Source organism: Delphinapterus leucas, chromosome 6 (genome assembly GCF_059928025.1).
Source record: "Delphinapterus leucas isolate spDelLeu-1000000601 "Yukka" chromosome 6, BTC_Dleu_Yukka2, whole genome shotgun sequence".
Lineage (NCBI taxonomy): Eukaryota > Metazoa > Chordata > Mammalia > Artiodactyla > Monodontidae > Delphinapterus > Delphinapterus leucas.
This window is the reverse complement of record NC_143134.1, coordinates 16,491,310-16,508,655: the sequence shown is the minus strand read 5'-3', so window position 1 is coordinate 16,508,655 and position 17,346 is coordinate 16,491,310. Positions and strand designations below refer to the sequence as shown.

At 46.8% G+C, this 17,346-nt stretch overlaps 2 protein-coding genes across 2 annotated transcripts in view; one reads left to right on the top strand and one right to left on the bottom strand.

Moving 5' to 3' along the window:
- LOC149748853 (transmembrane protease serine 13-like) overlaps positions 1–9,636 on the bottom strand; it is a 33,892-nt gene extending 24,256 nt beyond the window's left edge. Inside the window, 1 exon segment of the mRNA XM_089912588.1 lies at positions 9,167–9,636. Coding sequence (XP_089768714.1) covers positions 9,167–9,227 — 61 coding nt within the window. The 5' untranslated portion in view covers positions 9,228–9,636.
- PRSS55 (serine protease 55) overlaps positions 655–17,346 on the top strand; it is a 32,773-nt gene continuing 16,081 nt past the window's right edge. Inside the window, exon 1 of the mRNA XM_089912748.1 lies at positions 655–15,763. Coding sequence (XP_089768874.1) covers positions 15,697–15,763 — 67 coding nt within the window. The 5' untranslated portion in view covers positions 655–15,696. The remainder of the gene's footprint in view (positions 15,764–17,346) is intronic.

Genomic DNA, 17,346 nt, shown 5'->3' with positions numbered 1-17,346 from the left:
TTATCCCGTATTCCCAGCATCTTCGCAGCTAAGACCGGTGATGGAGCTGAGTGAAGTGAGCTGGTGCAGGGGGGATAGACCTCAGACAACACCAGCCAAACACACCTCCTTTACTCTCTGTCCCTCACATTCAGGAAGAGCTGTGAGACCTGGGGAGGTCAGGGTGGAGATCCATCAGAAGCTATGAAAGTGTTGGTGGCAACAGAGAAGTGCCAAAGATGTGCAGGGTCCATTCAGGAAACAGGAACCATGCAGGACTGGAACAGGGAAAGCTTAATATCAAGAATTATAAACTACACCAGAGGAGTAACTACAAAGGGTCAAGAGGACTCCAAGAATATCTCAGGGTTAGGGAAGAAAGGAAGGACCAAACCTGGCAGGGGAGTCCCTCCGCAAGGTTGGGATTCACAACTCATTTTGCAGCCCAAGAGAAGGCAGACGTTTGCTAGTCCCTATTACTACCCATGCAGGAAACGCCCCTGCAGAGCACAGCTGGGCTAGAGCATCCTTCCTGGGTGCAGGTGGACTGATGGCTGGGGGGCAGGTGCGTGGAGGGAGCTGAGATATGCTATTTACTAACTGTTTTTGTAAAAAGCTATCTAGATATTAGGGATAGTAATTCTTTATCTGATTTTTCAGATATTGTAGATATTGTAATTACTTTACCCAATTTGTCAATTTCTTTTGTCTTGACATTCAGGAAATTAAAATGTGTTGCTGCGTCAAAGCTTTTCCTTTATAAATTTTCCCTTAGGTGCTTAGAAAGTCATTCCCTTTGCTAAAAAAAATTATTAGAGGAGCTTCTCTTTAAGGAATCTGCCCAAGTCCATCTGTCATGGTTGCCTTTGACATAGCATAAGAACATCAGTAATCTCTGGAGTCCCTCCTTAGCCAAATCAGCTGTATCATTTGCTCTAATCCTTCTCATCCAACACTTCATAGGAAGAGTTTACCCAGTGGCCTTCTTCGGTTGATTCAGGGTGGATATTTCTTATCTCATCCCTTGCCCCTGGTTTTCATATTGTCTCTGAATTTTGGAATCCAGACTTGAAATATTACTCAGCCATAAAAAAAGAACAAAATAATGCCACTTGCAGCAACATGGATGGACCTAGAGATGGTCATACGAGTGAAGTAAGTCAGACACAGGAAGACAAATGTCATATGATATCACTTATATGTGGACTCTAAAAAAAGAGGGTGTAAATGAACTTATTTACAAAACAGAAGTAGCGTCACGGATGTAGAAAACAAACTTATGGTTACCAGGGTAAGAGGGGGAGGGATACATTGGGAGATTGGGATTGACATATACACACTAGTGTATATCAAAGAGATAACTAATAAGAACCCGCTGTGTAGCACAGGGAACTCTACTCAATACTCTGTAATGGCCTCTATGGGAAAAGAATCTAAAAAAATAAAAGAGTGGATAGATGTATATGTATAACTGATTCACTTTGCTGTACAGCAGAAACTAAGACAACATTGTAAATCACCTAGACTCCAATAAAAATTTTTTTAAACTGCAAAAATAAATTAATTAAATTCAATACGTAAATCAGTTTGAAGGGTCCCTTTCTCTCACCTTTGCCCTTGACCTCCTTCTCTCCTCCCCACCGTCTCCCCCACCCCCTCGGACTCTCTCACATTCTCAGGTGAGCACACACGTACGGATACACACCCGTCACATGCTCCAAAGGTCGTTTTGGGTGTATACACGGCAATATTTCAGCACAGCTCTTCCAGATACCCCAGGCTTGTTTCAGGTTGGCTTCTTACATTGACACTCAGTGGTAGGCATCCTTCTATATACTCTGGCTGCCTCACATACAGCATCTGAGACAAATGTTTGTTCTTATCTTTGGAGATTTAAAGTAAATCAGAATTCAGTGCTTGAATCCTTCATCCAGACTTTATTTCAATCCTCTGAGTTTGTTGCCACCACGTTTAAGAACATGTCAGGTAACTGGTTGCAATGGCTGAATTAATGTATTTTGCCTAAATCACTAATGAGAGCTCTACAACTAGGAGCATGTGAACAAATGATCAACATTCGCTTCCTGTCTATTGCTGACAAAATGTTTAAAATGAAATGAAAAGAGTTGGCTGAGTACACTGAGCTTATGACAATAAATTAGGAGATATTTATTTTAGGAGATGTCACTTTCCAGAAACTGGCAGTCATTTTTTTTTTTTTTCCCTGCTCCTCCGCTGTCAGAATATTGTACTTCGAGTCCGTTGTTCTGAACATTTCTCTTTTCCCTCAGTTCATCCCCGGGTGAATGCGGGGATACAGGGAACATAAATTAGCTCTGACCCATCGTGCCCACGGATCTTCTCTGCCCTGCCTGGAGCTGTCACTTCTTCCACACAGTCCCTGCCACCCCGACATTCCCCGTACCCAGACTCTTGACCCCGGGCAGATTCGGTCCTGGCCACCATCTTCTCCTGTCTTGGCTTCAGTTCAGCATCTCTTTTTAGGACCTTGGCGATGGCCTTCTTACTATCATCCTGGGCTCTGGTACCTCACCGTCTTCTTGCTCCAACTTGTACCCTGCACGCGGCTGTCTCAGTTCTCTTTCCAGCACCTCAACACCCTGGGATGGCCCCTTCCAATGACCCTAAACAGAGCAAAGTCCCAATCCTCGGCATGGCACGTGGACCCTCAGTGATCTGGCGTGATCCACCTACGTTTCCGGCCTCACTTCTCGCTACTCCCCAATGCCTTGGCTGTGCTGTGAGTCAGCCTTAATTATTTTCACATCTGGGGCCACAATGACCTTCTTCTTTGCCTTCCTGCCTTTGCAGTTCTTTTCTCTTTGCCTTAGATACGTCCTTTATCCACCTGGGAAACTATGTAGCCTTCAGCAGTTATTTTCTGCTCTGTGGTTCCAAAGCACCTTGAAAATGCTTCAGTAGGGCACTCACCACACTGTGTTAATTACCTGTTGGCGTGTCTCCCCGACGGGACTATAAATATGCGGTGGGTGTGAGCCATATCTCGCATCTTTGCATTGCTAATATTTAGCACAGTCTTTGAACGGGTTCAGAATTCACTAGATGTTTGTTGAATAAATGAGTGAACAAAAATGCTCTACATTTCCTAAATGTTTTGAGCACTTTATAATTTCAGCTTATACAACCTTTTGGAGGAATTCTGTACAAGGGTTCACTACCCATGATTTTGTTTAGTATCTTCTGTTATCTATGTCAATCTTAGCTTTTTAGATCTTCAAGTTGTGCTCTGGACATCTGGTTTAGGGAATCGAATCAGAAAGTCTAAGTTTGGTAGCCGTGAACCTTGGAAACGTCCTGTACTCTCTCTCTTGAACTGGTTAAACCTGGAGTAGTGGTGAAGATCTATCAATTATTCATTCATTCCTTCACTTAAGAAATATTTATTGAAAAGCAACTAGATATATGTATGACCTTAGTAGCAAATTTGGGCTTCAAACCCAGGTCTGCTCATTCCTAGTTCAATGCTAGTCCTTCCACATAGACTGTCCATCAAATCTAGCCCAGCCTCTTCTTCAAGGAGCTGACAGACCTGGTCATTACAACAGTAACAGCTAACACTTTCTGTGGACTAGACACTGTTCTAAGTTCTTTATATTATACATATTAACTCCTTTAATTCTCACTCGTGAGTTGGGTTCTATATATTATTATCTTCATTTCACAGAAGAAGTAACTGAGGCACAGAGAGGTAAAGTAACTTTCTCACAGCCACACAGCTAGTAAGTGCTAGAACCAGGAATTGAAGCCAGGCATTCTAGAATCACTGAAAATTGGCCTTCAGTACACAGTTCTGGCCACTGTAGCACTTGGGATTCTTGTTTCAGGGTTGCTTCTCAGGACACAGCCCTTTGTACTGAAAGATGCAACCTCTCTATTCTAACATACACTTTATATATCTTCCTTACACCAGACTCCATGAGAACTCATTGTTACTTTTCTGCCCTACGAGCATAAAATCCTAGGAGACTTTGCCATCAAGGATTTCCATTGGCTGTGCATTGTTCATGCTGCATCAGCCTGAAACCCACCCCCAATTGTTTTCAGGCCCTGGAATGCATCTCTATTCCACTTCCCTTATGCAAATGCTCATTTATCATAGCTCCACCACCATTCTGCTGGATTACTAGGCCTCTTTGTTGATATATTTAGCTATTTTCAATAAAACTCAGTAGTTTCAAATAAAGTTGGGTTTGTGGTTTGAGTTTTAAGATGTAATATTCCTGTGGCTTTGTTGGAACTGTAAAATAATTTGGAGGAAAAATGGCTTATAAATACGTTCATGCATACTCACACAATACACTCGTGCAGCAAACTGAGGATATTCAGACTATGGCCTTATAATTTTATCAGAATGAAAGAAGACACTGAGAAATAATATACACAGCCTATTCTAGAGTTCCTCCCAGTGCAGAATACTGTAAACAAAGTGAAAAAAAATCCATAGAATCCCACTGCTATCCACAGATCAGAGGGCCAGAGCCTGTGTCCCAGGCAGGAGAAGGGAAGGACAGGGAGTTGCTTCTTTGGAGCTACTTGACCTCTCCTGGAACAGTCTGGAGATGACAACCAACCATGTGATACTTCCTTCACCCACCTTTGACATGGCTTTTTTTTTTTTTTTTTGCCTCGCCGTGTGGCATGTGGGTTCTTAGTTCCCCGACCAGGGATCGAACCCAAGCCTCCTGCAGTGGAAGCGTGGAGTCTTAACCACTGGGCCACCAGGGAAGTCCCTGGCATGTCTTCTTAATGGTCAGCGGCAACTAAACTTCACAGCAGATACTAGAGCTATCTTTGCAGAGAAAAAAATACATTCCAACTCAGGAAGTAAGAAAGGCGTTGAGTTCCAAGATTACCACAAAGAGGAAAGAACTTCCTGAAATCCAGGGATACCCCTACACATGAAAAGATTTTATTCAAGCTGTTGGAACTTCACCCCCTGCCCTGGCCCCCTTCAGAGGGAAAGCATCCAATAAAATATCTCCAGATCTAGACTGGTCGTGATCCCAAGTCCCTCACCACTCTCCTCAGGCAGACTGAACAGATATTATAAATTATCAATATCCAGCCCTCTGGGTAAAGAGAAAACATTATGAAAAGGCTTATATAAAAAGGGAAAGGCAGCAATGAGTTTCTATCTATACAGTATAAGGTGGAAGGCAGGTCTGCTGCAACTGGCCGCAAGTTAAAAGCAAAACAGCAAAAATATATAAACACCATGTAAAAGAGCTTCCCTGGTGGCGCAGTGGTTAGGAATCTGCCTGCCAATGCAGGGGACACGGGTTCCAGCCCTGGTCTGGGAGGATCCCACATGCCGCCAAGCAGCTGGGCCCGTGCGCCACAACTACTGAGCCTGCGCTCTAGAGTCCGCGAGCCACAACTACTGAAGCCCGCGCGCCTGGAGCCCATGCTCCACAACAAGAGAAGCCACCGCAGTGAGAGGCCCACGCACCGCAGGGAAGAGTGGCCCCCGCTCGCTGCAGCTGGAGAAATCCTGTGCACAGCAACAAAGACCTAACGCATCCATAAATAAATAAATAAATTTTTTAAAACCATGCAAAAATATTACAAAAAGAGAGAAACAGAATGTGCAAAATACACATGAATAATATATTTGTTTAGCTATTACCAGGAGGGAAGAAACAGGTTAGAGGTATATCATGCAAGGACATTAAAGAAAACGTGGAACACTATGAAATAAGAGAAAAGGATGAAGTAAAAAGGAACTAGCAGAGACAAAGAAAAAATAAAGACACATAATAGCATTGAAAAATTAAAACCAGTTAGATGGACTAGGAAATTTGGACCAACTTTCTTGCTGAGGATAAATAAAAGTGTTAAAATACCCCTTGCTTGAAAGCACTAGACAGCAAAGTTAGTGAAGAGTTATGGGCCAGTATTTAGGAAGAGAAACAAATTTGTGGGCACAATTTGTGGAGAGTCATCTGACAAGCTGGGCGGTACTTCTGACAGCCTTGCAGAGTGAGGAGGGGGACCCCAGGACCCATCAATGGCGAGGGACCTCATGAATTCGTGGCTTTAGTTAGGAGTTTAATGGTCTGCACCCTAGAAATAAGGGTGCATCAGAAGTAAACTAGGCTGCAAGTAAGTGTATATGTGGAATAATAACCACAAATTTCATCCCTCAAGAGCTGCTATAACATACTAGGCAATGCTATATGGTACAGAAGCTTCACATACATGACACATGACAATTTGAGTATCATGGATGTGAGGGACAGAGGTGAAGAGGAGAACATTTTTGGAGTGTATTTTTAACTGTTAACATAATTACATGGATAATAAGTAACAGAGGTAATCTTTGTCAACTTCCCCAAAACACACACACACACACACACACACACACACACACACGCACACAAAACCGGAGAGAGAAAGGGAAAAGAAATGTGGAGGAGATGCCACAAATAGTGTGATGTTGGATTCAAACTTCAATGTATCAGTAATAAATTGAATCGAATTAAACATATTTAAAAAACAGAACTATATTCTTTGCCTTTTGTTATTGTTTTTGGCTTGAAATCTATTTTTTTCTGATATGAGTACCCTCACTTTCCTTTTGTTTCCACTTGCATGAAATATCCTTTTCTGCCTCTTCACTTTCAGCCTTTGAGCCAAAGTGAGTCTCCTATAGGCGGCACATAGTTGGATCTCGGTTTTTTTTCATTCATTCCACTACTCTGTGATTTTTTTTTTTTTTTTTTTTTTTTTGTGCTACGCGGGCCTCTCACTGTCGTGGCCTCTCCCGTTGCGGAGCACAGGCTCCGGACGCGCAGGCCCAGCGGCCATGGCTCACAGGCCCAGCTGCTCCGCGGCATGTGGGATCTTCCCGGACCGGGGCACGAACCCGCGTCCCCTGCGTCGGCAGGCGGACTCTCAACCACTGCGCCACCAGGGAAGCCCTACTCTGTGATTTTTGATTTGTGAATTCAATCCATTTATATTTGGAGTGTTTATTGATACGTACGGACTGACTCCTGTCATTGTTTGCCTTCTGGTCATTTTGTGTCTTCATTCTTTTTCCCTCGTTTCTATCTACCTTTGTAAAGTGGTAGTTTTCCACTGATTACGTGTGATTTGCTCAGTCTCCCCTTTTTTTATGCTTTGGGATTCTACTTTGGGGACTTCTGCTTTGTGATTACCATGTGGCTTACATAAAACATCTCTCAGATAAAACAGTCCTTCTTATGCTGAGAGCTCCTAATCTTATTTGCCTATAAAGTTTCCACTCTTTTACTCCTTGACTTTTATATTTTTGATGTCACAATTTACCTTTTTTTGTCCTGTGAATCCGTTGAGAAATGTTAGTACCTATAGTTATGTTTAATGCTCTTCTCCTTTAGCCTTTATACTATAAGTGGTTAACAACCATTCTAATATAGAGTTAGAGTTTTCTAATTCAGACTGTTTTTCACCTTAGCTAGAGTATTGTGTACTTTCGTTTACTTTTATGTCACTAGGTAGCATCTTTTTATTTCAGTACGAAGAACTTTTAGCCTTTCTTGCAAGGTGGGTCTAATGGTGGTGAACTCCCTTAGCTTTTGTTTTTCTGGGAAAACCTTTATTTCGCCTTCATATCTAAAGGATAACTGCGGCAGATAAAGTATTCTTTGCTAGCATATTTTATCTTACGACACTTTGACTATGTCACTTCACTCTCTCCTGGCCTGTAGAGTTTCTTCTGAGAAATCCACTGATAACCTAATGGGGGTTCTTTACAGTTACTTTCTTTTAAAAAAAAAATGGTTAATCTTGAACTCTACCTTATGTTGTATACAAAATTTGAAACCAAACGAATTGTAAATCTAAATGTAAAAGATGAAAATAAAACTTTTTGGAAATAACATACGATAATATCAACTTGGGATGGGGAAACGTAAAATTAAGAAGCAAAATCATAAACATTTAGGAATAATAACAGCTAACAAATTTTTGGTATTTACAGTGTCTGGCACTGTTCTCTGAACTTTGTGCATATTTAACCCTCACAGTAACCCTAATATGGCCATTTTACAGATGGGGAAACTGAAATGCAGAGATATTTAGAAACTCCTTCTAAGGTCCCATAGCAAGTACTTGGAGGAAAAGTAATTAGAAAGCAGACAGTCTAATTTCAGAGCTTACACTCTGCTACAGGTCTGATTATGTTTATAATTTTGGAATGAAGAGGTCCTTCTAAGACATCAAATAAAAGCCAAGAACCATAAGTAGAAATATTGCTGAATTTCTAACATAAATTTAAGATTTGTTTACTCCAAAATAGAATTGGAAGAGTATTAAAGAATTAGGAGAAAAGATTTTGTAGCACACGTAAGAGACAAAGGGCTAATACCATTAAAATCAAAAAGGTTCTGCCAATCGACTTACGATACCCACTCAAATAGAAATGATGGGAAAACTATACAAACAGGTCATTCTCAAAAGGATAACTAGAAAATGTTACTTATTTATAAGGCTGGGAGTTAGGGTAAAGGGTAGCCTTGTGGGCAGATACATTTCAGAAATACCGGATTAAATAAAATTAAACCACTTTCTCACTGTGAGATTTCTCGGAACCTTTAACATGTGGATATCCACCGTGACTCCAAGGAAAAGTACTGAAAGGAGCATTTCCAAATTTTGTCTAATCTTAGAGCTTTTTTGCCATGCAGTTTCTAACAGAACGTGCTTTGGAAACTGCTGTGTTAACTCATTTGCTCCCCACAATAGCCCTTTAAACTTTTCCCAGTTTATGAGATTACATAATCTAATAAGGTGCTCTAAATTAATAAGGCCCTTATTCTACCACAACTCTGCTGCTTCTCGCAGAGTACTGAGCCCAGAAAGATCCTTAATGTGTTTACAAGGAGGGCAGTGGAGACTGGAGAAGCAAAAGCACTTGCTAATTGTTGCTCCAAGTCCCCTGTTCTTGCAGAACTCTGGGTCCAGACACTGGGGGATCATTTTAACTGGTATGTTCACTGAGCCCAAGACATCTTCTCTGTTTAATCAACTCTACTCTCCTCATTTCCTGAGCCATTTGCTCTGACTTAGCACCCCCTTGGGCCTCTAAATCAACTCTATAGGAGCCAGGTAAGAGGCTGCAGGCTTCTCCCCATCCTCCACTCTGGCTTAGACTGGCACAGACCTGGAGCTTCCTGGGCACGTCCCCTGAGTGCCGTGAGCAGTGGAATTAGAAGCGGCAGCATTTTCTTTTCATTCCAGTCCAGAATTTCCCAGCCTGGGCCTCTGGCCAAAGCTGACAAAATGCCAGCTGCAGCTGCTTCCGTGGGGGCATCGCAAATGCATGGCAGAGCTGGTCCTGGGTGATAGCACAGTAAGCCCCGGGTTAGAGAGGAAGCAGGGGACACAGGGCAGCCTGGCTCAGCGGCGTCCGCACAGCCCGACCCTCCCCTGTCTGCATTGTCTCTGCAGCGGAGACTAAAGGGACACCATATCAGGCACCCTTGTCTGTACCCACCCCTCCCAGCATAACTCTAAACCTCTTAGAGACCCATGTGTTCTAGTGCCTGCTTGGGCGTTAAAGAGCTTTGGGTCTTTTGGTGAGTTTTCTTTCCTATTCTCTGGAACCAGATCTCAAAGCCTGCGATGACTTGTTAGGTCAACCTCCAGCCCCTCTCTCCTCCCCCAGACGTCAGGGGGTGGGGCTGAAAGTTCCAACCCTCTCATCACCGGTTGGTTCCCCTGGCAACCAGCCCCCATCCTTGGGGCTTTGCAAAAGTCACCTCGTGAACACAAACTCAGGTGGGATCGAAAGGGGCTTGTTATGAACAACAAAAGGCACGCCTTTCACCTTTATCACTTCCGTGGTGAGCGCTGGGCGGCGGGGATGCGTGGGCACGCCGTTGTACCAGGCGTCTGCCTCCCTGAGTGACTTGCCCTGGTTTGTAAGATAGAGTCAGATTTCCACGGTCGCTGTTCCGCAAACGGCTGTAAATGGAGAAACGATGAACTTCCGGGTGGGCCGTGAAGGTAATGAGCTTCCGTCTTGCCTCACTCTGGCTTTTAAACTCCACTGAGTAGTGATGATTTGTCCTGCCCAGATGGAAAAGCCCCTGGGACACCCTCGGATTATCCTTAGATAATAGACCTACAGTCACTTGAGTCCCAAACCAGGTTTCAATTAACATCCAAGCCCTCATCCTCCTCCAGGGGGCGCTGAATCTGACTCTAAATCAAACCTCCTCCAGGCCTGGGTCGGGTTAGGGCCTGGGTCTTCTCTCACCTTTGGCTCTGCTCACCCCCCCACCCCTGCTCAAGCTGCTCTTTTGATCCAGCCAGGGTTCAAAGTCAGGGGAAGGTGTGTAACAGGGAAGAGCGAAATCGGACTACATGTTAGATCTGTTTCTTTTACTTTAACCTTTGCTTTCCACTGCTTTTGTTCACTAAAAGGATACTGTCTATACATAACGGCCAGCCTCAGGGAACCCTGCCCCTCTGCCTGAACGTTAAACCAAAGTGCCTTTGTTCAGGGAAACACCCGGACCCTGTCCACCTGTGGATGGCTGCAAGAAAGAAGAAATTAACACATCCCCAGGCTTCCCTGGTGGCGCAGTGGTTAAGAATCCGCTTGCCAGCAAAGGAAACCATAAACAAGATGAAAAGACAACACTCAGAATGGGAGAAAATATTTTCAAATGAAGCGACTGACAAAGGATTAATCTCCAGAATTTACAAGCAGCTCATGCAGCTCAATATCAAAAAAACAAACAACCCAATCCAAAAATGGGCGGAAGACCTAAATAGACATTTCTCCAAAGAAGATATACAGATGGCCAACAAACACATGAAAGGATGCTCAACATCACTAATCATTAGAGAAATGCAAATCAAAACCACAATAAGGTATCACCTCACATCGGTCAGAATGGCCATCATCAAAAAATCTACAAACAATAAATGCTATAGAGGGTGTGGAGAAAAGAGAACCCTCTTGCACTGTTGGTGGGAATGTAAACTGATACAGCCACTCTGGAGAACAATATAGAGGTGCCTTAAAAAACTAAAAATAGAACTACCGTACGACCCAGCAATCCCACTACTGGGCATATACCCTGAAAAAACCATAATTCAAAAAGAGTCACGTAGCACAATGTTCATTGCAGCTCTGTTTACAATAGCCAGGACGTGGAAGCAGCCTAAGTGTCCATCGACAGATGAATGGATAAAGAAGATGTGGCACATATATACAATGGAATATTACTCAGCCATAAAAAGAAATGAAATTGAATTATTTGTATTGAGGTGGATGGTCTAGAGTCTGTCATACAGAGTGAAGTAAGTCAGAAAAACAAATACCCTATGCTAACACATATATATGGAATCTAAAAAAAAAAATGATTATGAAGAACCTATGGGCAGGGCAGGAATAAAGACGCAGACGTAGAGAATGGACTTGAGGACGCAGGGAGGGGGAACGGTAAGCTGGGACGAAGTGAGAGAGCAGCATGGACATATATACACTACCAAATGTAAAATAGATAGCTCGTGGGAAGCAGCCGCATAGCACAGGGAGATCAGCTCAGTGCTTTGTGACCGCCTGGAGGGGTGGGATAGGGAGGGTGGGAGGGAGACAAAAGAGGGAAGAGATATGAGGATATATGTATAACTGATTCACTTTGTTATAAAGCAGAAACTAACACACGATTGTAAAGCAATTATACTCCAATAAAGATGTTTAAAAAAAAAAAAAAAAAAAAAGCCGCCTGCCAATGCAGGGGACACGGGTTCAAGCCCTGGCCCGGGAAGATCCCACATGCCGCGGAGCAACTAAGCCCATGCACCACAACTACTGAACCTGCGCTCTAGAGCCCGCGAGAGCCACAGCTGCTGAAGACCGTGCACCTAGAGCTCGTGCTCCGCAACAAGAGAAGCCGCGGCAATGAGAGGCCCACGCACCGCAACGAAGAGTAGCGCCCGCTCGTCATAACTAGAGTACGCCCGCGCACAGCCAAAGAATAAAATAAACAAATAAATAAATATTTTTTAATTTAAAAATTAAAAAAATAACACATCCCCTCCCCGAGGCTGGCCATTCCAGGAAATATTTGCAAAACTTATGGACTTTTTACCTTACTTCCTCATCTCCTCCCCCTCTCTGTGCTGTAAAAGAACTGGTATCCAAACCCTGATAAGACAGTTTTTCGGACACTAGTCTGCCATCTTCTCGGTCCGCCGGCTTTCGGAATAAAGTCGTCTTCCTTGCCTCGACACCTCGTCTCCAATTTATTGTCCATTCGTGCAGTGAGTAGAGCGAGCTTGGACTCCGTAACAGGTGCAGGGAAAGGGGAGCTAGCCCAGACATCAGCTTTCTGCCCTCGGGGCCTGGGAGGCATTTCCAGCGGACTCTTTGCGCGGTGTTTTCAGGGGCTCTGCCTGCTGGCCCCTGTCTCCTGCACTCCCCAGGCCTGTCGGCACACATCCCCAGCCTCTTTCTTCCGAGGCCTCTCTGCCCCCTGCAGGACGCCCCATGGGGGGGATCCTCAGGACCCCCCGCAGCACTCTGTCCCCTGTGCAGCCCAAATGCACAAACTCTGGGGGTTCAGGGCAGCCTCTCCACAGCAGCACGCTTCCCAGAACCTAATTAGATGGCCGGCCATTCTCTTGCCTCCAGATTTCCTAGGTTGAGTCAGACTCCAGTCCCCAGCTTCCCAGGGATCCCAGGAAGCCCTCTACCTTTGGCCTGAGTGACATTTCTCCAGGTGCTCCAGAAGGATCTGTCCTGGTATAATCTGGAAGCAGCTGTTAAAGTGCTGAGACCTGGCTCCCTGCCTTCCCCCATCCACTGGATCAGAGTCTGAAGGGTGAAGTCTGGAAATCAACACTGGGGTCGCCAGCTAAAATACAGGATGCCAGGTACACTTGAATTTCAGGTAAACAATGAAATTTTTCTTAGTATAAGAATGTCTCAGATATTGCGTGGGGTACATGTGTACTAAAAATATTTGTTCTTTTTTGTTTGTTTGTTTGTTTTGCGTTACGCGGGCCTCTCACTGTTGTGGCCTCTCCCATTGCGGAGCACAGGCTCCGGACGCGCAGGCTCAGCGGCCATGGCTCACGGGACCAGCTGCTCCGCGGCATGTGGGATCTTCCCGGACCAGGGCATGAGCCCGTGTCCACTGCATCGGCAGGCGGACTCTCAACCACTGCGCCATCAGGGAAGCCCAAAATATTGGTTCTTTATCTGAAATTCAAAATCAGTTGGGCAACCTGTATTTTTTTAACTCTTTTAAAAAATATTTATTTATCACTTATTTGGTTGCACTGGGTCTTAGTTGCAGCAGGTAGGCTCCTTATTTGTGGTACATGGGCTCCTTAGTTGCGGCATGCATGTAGGATCGAGTTCCCTGACCAGCGATCGAACCCGGGCTCCTGGCATTGGGAGCTCGGAGTCTTAACCACTGCACCATCAGGGAGGTCCCAGGCAACCTGTATTTTTATTTGCTAAATCTGGCAACCTGAATCTGTACCAAACAAGCTCCCTGGGCTGCACACCAAAGTTAGAGCTCTGCCGGCCAGGACTGTGGAAAATAAGGTCACCTCGATAAAGCCACCCTGGGAAACTCTGGAGCGTCAGGCAGGCAGTGTCCCTGTGCAACCTATGTCACCATGTACCTGCTTTCCTCTTCGGATTTCTATAGATTCCTTACATTCCTAAAGTTTCTCTCCATACTCGGGCCATGTTTACCCAATTCTAGGGGGAGCCATTCCCATTGGAGTCTACAGGAATGGCGGCCTCTGGGGCTGTGCACGGTGGCTCTGGCCCCGCTGGTCAGTCCCTCCACCAGATCAGACATGGTGTGATCCACTGTTATTGTGAAGAAGCTTGGCCAAAAAATGTGGGGCAGCGAATGAGTGCTTTGCAATAGACAGGGCTCACGTCACGTCAATAGGAAGGACACAGACCCAGAAGGAACGCACCTTCCTAGAGATGAGCTGTGATTCTGTCCAGATACTTTCATAGAAAATGGGCAGCAGTTTAGGGTGGATGTGCCCGTCAATCATCCTCTATTCTCCCAATCAGACATGGGGCCCAGGCTTCCCCTCCCCTCCACACCCCACCCCCAGAAGCCGAGCAAAGAAAGCCGCCAGGGGGGCTTCCCTGGTGGCGCAATGGTTGAGAGTCCGCCTGCCGATGCAGGGAACACGTGTTCGTGCCCCGGTCTGGGAAGATCCCACATGCCGCAGAGCGGCTGGGCCCGTGAGCCATGGCCGCTGAGCCTGCGCGTCCGGAGCCTGTGCTCCACAACGGGAGAGGCCACAACAGTGAGAGGCCCGCGTACTGCAAAAAAAAAAAAAAAGAAAGCCGCCAGCATTCAGGGTGTGGGTAACATGTCCAAGGGAGGGAGAGCGCTGAGTCCAAAGGAAGAGCAGAGGGAAAACTCAGAGCTTCCTGGGGCAAGACCGGGGCCAGGTGATGCAGTGTGCTTTGGGACATTCCCCTATGCCAGTAAAGAAAGGCTTAGGCCTTGATCAAGGCCAAGGCCCACGAGGTATTATTCAGAACAGGTGAGGAAAGCTGCACACCAGGCCTCGGCCCACCACTCAGGGTGAACACCTGGATGCTGCTTTTTCCCAATCTCGGAGAAAGAGTCAGTCACACGTCCTGGAATTTCCCCTCCCAGAAGGTAGCTGCAGCCACAGCCTTGGTGTAGTAGAGAGGGCCCACCACCCAAATCATATGGTCTTGTCTTGAGCTTCACAACAACTTTACTGTGAGCATTATTTTTCCTTTTCTGCAGAGGAGAAAACCGAGGACGTGAGGCTGGGCAGAGTAGACAAAGCAAGTTGAGAAAATGCCCAGTGGTCGCTTTGGGAGCTGAATTAGCACATGATTCACTTCTAACCATTGGGCCTGGCCAGTGGCCAGGAAGGCGTTACTAAGGATGCTTGGGTAGAGTCCACCCAAGTCTGTGCACTAGAAGTGTCCAAAAAAAACCCCCCAACTTAAGGTCCAGATCCCATGGCTAAGCCGCTGACATAAGGGGAAGACTTGGGCTGGGGCGCTTCCATCTCTGAGTCTGATCTTTCCATCTTTAGAAATGGACAGGGGCCTATCTGGAGATTTGGGGGCCACGTGGAATAAACCCATAAAGGGTGGGAGCAGGGATTGTTGCCTGCTGAGCTGAGTATGGGGGGAGGCCAGGGCCTCTGAACCCAGCCTTCGGGTCCGTGCCTGCGGCCCGGATCAGAGGCCTGAGCAGAGAACCTGGCACCTGGCCCGATGGCCGTTCAGGCTGCGCAGGCCTCCGGGCCTCCTGGACCACCTCCCCGTTCCCAAGGATCCCAGCCGGCAGCCCCTCGCGCAGGCCTTCTGCGCACATTCACGGGGAACCCCTGACAGAACAGGCCCTGTGGAAGAGGAGGCATCTGAGCCTTAAGAAGCACGGGGTGTGAGGGGGCCACAGCAAGTTGCCCACTGAGGACTCGTGAAGGGCAGGCCGTGCCCAGGTCAGGAAGGGAAGCTCAGCCAAGGAGGCATCAAGGATGAGGCCCATCTCAGGAACAGAGCGGCCAGAAGAGAAGCCTGCATGACAGTCTGCGTTCTCAGACCCGCAGCCCATTGTGACATCACCGGCAGGGCTGGCTGTAAGGGGGAGGCCCCGTCAGAGTCATTCCCCTCTGCCCCGGCTTCCGTCACCTCCCAGGCCAGCAGTCATGCCCAGGGCCATGCTCCTGTGGTCCCTTTTGCTGCACATGCTCCAGGCCAGGGACGCACATCTGGGTAAGTGGACACCTGCCCGGGCCCGAGCGGCTCTCCAGGCGGGGCTGGGCGCAACCCTGGCCCTGCTCTCTCCCTTCCATCCCGCCAGGGCTGAGCCTGAGGGGCCGAGGGACAGAGGCCTGGACGATCCCACAAATCAGCTAATGGGCCACTAAGAGGCCGGTTCACGGGAGCAGTGGCTTCCTGTTCCCCCTACACCCTTCCTGGAAACCACTTCCCTTGCCCCTTCTCCTGCCCCAGCCCCAAGTTCAACCTGTCTGACCTTAAGTTTTGGGTTTGAAACCCGAGACCTTATCCTTGAATGAACAGTGGAGCTCTGAGAAGCACGGGCCCAGAATGAGCTGAGCATCGGTCCTGGAACTCAGGTGCTGAGCAGATGCCCAGGACACCCACGTGCATGAGAGGTGGGGTGGAGGTGGGCCGGTGGGGTCTGCTGTGCTCCACGGGCAGCTCCTCGCAGCTCCTGATAGGTTGTTTCTCTCTCTGGGGGGGCGGGGGGGGCAGGTGGCTGAAGTGGAAAGGAAGCTGTTATGGGTCAGGTACTTTCCCCCGTTAGATGCCCACACTACCCCAGTGGGCTCTCCACTGTTAGCCCCACATGTGTGGGTAAGGAGCTCCGAGCCTCAGGGAGGTTGAGGATTGGTCCAGAGCCTCGCAGCAGGGAAATGGGAGAGCCGGGAGTGGCCCCAGTGTGACTCCAGGGCCTGCATTTCCCTCCCTGCCCTCGGCCTCACGGAAAGAACACAGCCCATGTCCCCGGCTTCCCTCATTCCAGCCCGGGCTTGGCTGCACGGAGTGAATGGGGGCTGGTGCGTGGTGTGGGCAGAGAATCGGCAAAGCTGGCCTCTCTGCAAGCAGGTCCAAGTGCCCCCGATGGCTCGCATCTCTGCTTACCGTTTTGGCACTGCCTCCGTCACTGCTTAGGGCTTTGTGTTCCAGCGTTAGTCTATATGTCTGCACGGTTCCACGCTGGTGATGTAGGTTGTTCTCAAGACCAAGGAAAGGGGGCCCTTGGTGCAAGGTGACGTGAGAAATTCTGACAGCTAACGTGGCTTGAGGGTTTACTCTGTGTTGGGCACTTCAACACCCGTTATCTGTTCTGTACATCTGTGCATCTGTTCTGTAGCGTAAGTATTATCTTCTGCCTATTTGGGGAATAAAGAAAGGGATGATAAACAAGAATAAGTCGTTTACCCTAAATCATTCATCAGATAAGCAACAGAGCCAGGATTCAGACTCAGGCTTTGGGACTCCAGAGCATATAATGGTGCCCAGACACATGGTAAGACTATATGTGTTTGGTAAATAAAGGAGGAAGTGCAGACCCAAAAGTCCTGGAAAGAGCCTCTATATGTTACTGACAGCTGAAGGCTATTGACACATATTGATACATTTTCACTCCATTTTTTTTTTAACTAAAAATAACCACCACTGGGTTCCTCCAACACATACTACAAAGTCCTCAAAACCTCTGTTGAATGGGTATTTGGAAAAGTAGCCTCTAGAAAGAGAGGGGAGGGGGTCTTGGGCTCTGTAGAATCAAGCTCATTCTTTGTTCCAGAACAAGACCACATTCGAGTCAG